At 43.8% G+C, this 4,223-nt stretch overlaps 1 protein-coding gene across 1 annotated transcript; it reads right to left on the bottom strand.

The window, feature by feature from the left end:
- Nucleotides 1-1,809: 1,809 nt before the first annotated feature.
- On the bottom strand, nt 1,810-2,885 carry LOC106826401 (keratin-associated protein 4-6-like). The gene has a single exon (XM_044744834.2). The coding sequence runs from the start codon at nt 2,762-2,764 to the stop codon at nt 2,144-2,146; it is 621 nt and encodes a 206-aa protein (XP_044600769.2). The 5' UTR covers nt 2,765-2,885; the 3' UTR covers nt 1,810-2,143.
- Nucleotides 2,886-4,223: the final 1,338 nt, after the last annotated feature.

The raw sequence follows: 4,223 nt of genomic DNA on the forward strand, positions 1-4,223 counted from the left end.
CTGACATGGAGATTTTGTCTAGATCTTCATTGAGTTTCTCTTTCTAAAAAAGTCCAATACTTTTATAACGTTATGTCTCAATTTTGAGCATTGGGGGGCTGCTTTTTCCAGGTGTGTACAAGTGAACTTTTATTTGAATTTCAGTACTTAGTATTCATTCTGTTTCATAGCTTTATTTTTCTTCTTTGAAGATTTATTATAGATATTCTCTGTGTATTTTCTCTGTCACTGCTTCCTGCAAAATCCCTTTGTATCTTTCTTCATTTCAGTCTTCAAGATGGGTTTGGAAATTCCACACAAATGTTAAAATCAGCTTCTAAGCATCCACTAAACAGCGTACTGGGATTTTGATTGCGATTGCATTGAATCTTTAGACTGATTGACGAAGAATTGGCATCTTAACGATATTGAGTGCATGAGTCCAGGAAGGGACTGTGTGTCTCCATTCCTTTAGATCTTTCCTGATTTCTCTTTCTACAATGGTGCAGCTTTGCAGGCAGAGTTCTTCCACATTTTTGTATATTTTTCTCTGAGCATCTTATGTTTTTGATGCCTTTGTAAATGGAACTGCTCTCATTTAAATTTAATTATGTCATTGTTTGTTGCTAGTGTATAAGAATACAGTTAATTTGTGTACACTGACCTTATATGTCATGTCTCTGTTAATTCAGTTATTAGTTTCAGGAGTTGTTTTGAGTATGGGAACCCAAATTTCTGTCTAGTTCTCACCCCAAGTGAGTAACTGATGATTTATCTCCATTTTCTTCCTCTTCAGCGAGCCAGCCCGGTAGCTCCCTCTCCAAACTAGGCAGCTTTGGTGGGGCTCTCAGATTGTGGAGTAAGTAAACTATCCTTAGTAAAACTATCTTTTAGGGGACTGTGTCCCCATTTGAGTCACAAATACCTGCACCTAAAGAAAAGCTCTGAAGCTCAGTCTCATTCATATAAATAAAGCACAGGGGGAAATATAGTGCACAAACCTGAGTGGACAAATGTCTAGAAAAATATGGAAAAGTAAACACACCAGTGCCTTTTGTTGAGAACCTCCAGTAGGATGGTGGCTCCCTTAGTGCAGAGAGTTTTGTGTGTGTTGCTCTCCGCTGTTACCCCAGCACCTTTAACAGTGTCTCCACATCATGAATGCTCAATAAATACTTTTTAAATGAATGAGTGAAGATTTTGGCATTTGGAAGGATCAATGAAAGCAGACTCACTTTTTAGTGAAAACACTTGACTCCCGTTTCCACACAGAAACACCCGACAGGAAGTCAATACTGCTGTCTGCTGTGGTCATGCCACAGTTTCCACCAAGCACACTGTCTTATGAAGGATCTGCTTCACTCCTCTAGGTTGCCTGTCTGCCTTTGCAGTGTATTTGGATTTGAAATCTCCTATCAAAAGCAAAAATGAGTGAGGACTAAGGTCCTATTGTAAATAGGGGCAGAATCAGCGTACACTTGCTTTGCTGCATGGATGACACCCGTATCATAGAGCACGAGTCTGAAGACAAACGTGCAGACGGTGCTAAACAGCACAATACAGCTACAACAGCGGATGTGACCACAAAGCATGTATTGTGTTCTTTTTACTTTTATTGACACGGACTCCGCCAAACTCCCAGTTTTCACTCCTTTGTTCTTTTCCTAGGACAGATTCATAGTCTTAGGTGATTTGCTCATGAACTAAGGACACATCTAGGAATAAATCAGGCAGTGAATAATGAACCATTTACGGAGAAGTGATAAGACCATGTTGTGAGTCCTGCAGGAGCAGGTCAGAGACACATGTCTAGAAACTGAAGACAACATCTCCAGGGAGCCACAGTCACGTGGAATGTTTAATGCCAGGAAGGGTCACTTTACTTTGGTACAGAAATAGATCAGGGTACAGAAAAGCCCAGGAAAAAAGAAGTCAGGACAATGATTTCACCATGGTCAGGTTGAAGGGTAAACTGTTATGCATGAGTGCTCCAGGCCATATCTGTCTCCTGCAACAGTGTGACCCTGTTCCCCAATGGAATCCTGAGGCCCAATTCAGTCAAGTGACCTCAACCACAATCCATGTGTCCTAATGGTCAGCATAACAGTAGGGTCTACGTCTGTGAGGACAGAGGTAAACAGATGGTGGTCACAGGGCCGAGGGCTCAGCAGCAAGAGGAGGGGCAGCACACAGGGCGGGGGCAGGTGGAGATGACACAGGTGGGGCGGTAGCAAGTGGTGTGGCAGGAGACCTGGCCACAGACTGGGCGCAGACAGCAGGAGGGGCGGCAGCAGCTGGAGCCGCAGCAGCTAGAACCGGAGCAAGAGGGCTGGCAGCAGCTAGACACCCTGCAGCTGGGGCGGCAGCAGCTGGAGATGCCACAGCTGGGGCGGCAGCAGCTGGACACCCTGCAGCTGGGGCGGCAGCAGCTGGAGCCACAGCTACTGGATCCACTGCAAGAAGGGTGGCAGCAGCTGGAGATGCAGCACTGGGGCCTGCAGCAGCTGGAGACACTGCAGCTGGGGCGGCAGCAGCTGGAGATGCAGCACTGGGGCCTGCAGCAGCTGGAGACACTGCAGCTGGGGCAGCAGCAGCTGGACACACTGCAGCTGGGGCGGCAGCAGCTGGAGTTGCAGCACTGGGGCCTACAACAGCTGGGCACACTGCAGGTGGGTTGGTAGCAGGTGGTCCTGCAGCAGGTGATCTGACAGCAGCTGGGGCGGCAGCAGGTCTCCTGGCCACAGCCCTGGTCAGAGCAGACGGAGCCACAACAAGAGCTGACCATGGTGTCAGAGGGTGGAGATTCTGATACTAGTAAGAGAGTGAGCTTAATGAATTTGAAAATCCTTCTGCTGCTTGTCCTCTTTTATACTCTGCTGAGGCTGCTGTGTCCATTTCCTGGACCATTTCCTAGTTTATTTTCCTAAAGCAATATTAGTCATTAAGTTAGATCATTGTGTTTCTCTGGTTAAACATTCTAAGGTCAAGAAAAATAAGATTTCCTTTTCCTGGTGTTTCAAGATTTCTATTTGGTGTTTCTCAGAATTGCCTTTCCTATTTCCTTGTTTGTCAGGACGGCCCGTCATGTGGCCTCAGTCACTGGGATTTACCTGTGATCTGTGTATCCGTCCACAATGTTGTTTGGATGAATTGTTCTTATGATGCCAAGATCTCTTTTGATCTCAAACGAGAAGCAGAATTATAGCAGGCAAATAGAAAAGTGATCATCTCTGTGAGTTATTTATGTGCCACGAGGAAGACAGCCCATCAGTGAGTCATGAATACTCAGTGGACAGTGGACTCTCTGGCTGCTTCCAAGTGTGGGCTAAGCGCTACTTCCTGTGTTCAATTTGAAACCGTTAGCAATGACTCATTGTTTTTAAATACTAAAAGGTATGTGGAGCAAGCTTGAAGGGACTCTCACTGGCCCAATATGGGACAACTTGAGCACCAAAATGAACACTGGTAGTAATGGAGTTTAGCCCGTGAAAGAAAATAAGAATCCATGAGTCCATTCTGAGAATAATTAAATAAAGACATAAAAAAGGAAGATTAGAAATTTATCTATGGCAGTAGAATGTCAACTAATAATTGTAGAAAGAAAAATAGAGTTATAAAATCACCATTTACGACCCTCCTAATAAAACTTGATTCAAGTAAATAGCGTCAAGGATGCTGTAACTATTGGGTGAAAGTTTGTTGGGGAACAGGGTATTTGCACACTTTCAAAATATTTCCCCATCAATTATTTATTAGTTTCAAAGGGAAACATGCTAACTTTACTGTGGAGAAACTTGGGAACACAGCCTTAACGATGGGACAAACAGACAGGTGTCTCCTTAAGTCAGACACTGAAAGAACACAGCGTTTCTGTAGTATTCCTATCAAAATCCTTCACCTGAATCTAATTGTGAGGAAACCTCAGACAGTCACAGCCTGAGGAATACTCCACATAATGACTGGCCTGTTCTCTTAAAAAATATCCGAATCATCTGATATAAAGACAGATAGAGGAACTGTTATAGATTTAGGGAAATGAAAGAGACACGATATCTAAATGCAACGCATGGGTATGGATAAGAATTTCTATAGGACAGTATTGTTACAGCTGGCAACATTTAAACATGAAATGTATACTAGATAATAGTACCTCATCAGCATTTAATTTAATTAATATCGGTGCTGTGGTCATGCAAGAAAATGTCTTTGCTCTTAGGATATAAGTCTATTATCTCTCTCTCCCC

The sequence above is a fragment of the Equus asinus genome, chromosome 13, assembly GCF_041296235.1.
Source record: "Equus asinus isolate D_3611 breed Donkey chromosome 13, EquAss-T2T_v2, whole genome shotgun sequence".
NCBI lineage: Eukaryota > Metazoa > Chordata > Mammalia > Perissodactyla > Equidae > Equus > Equus asinus.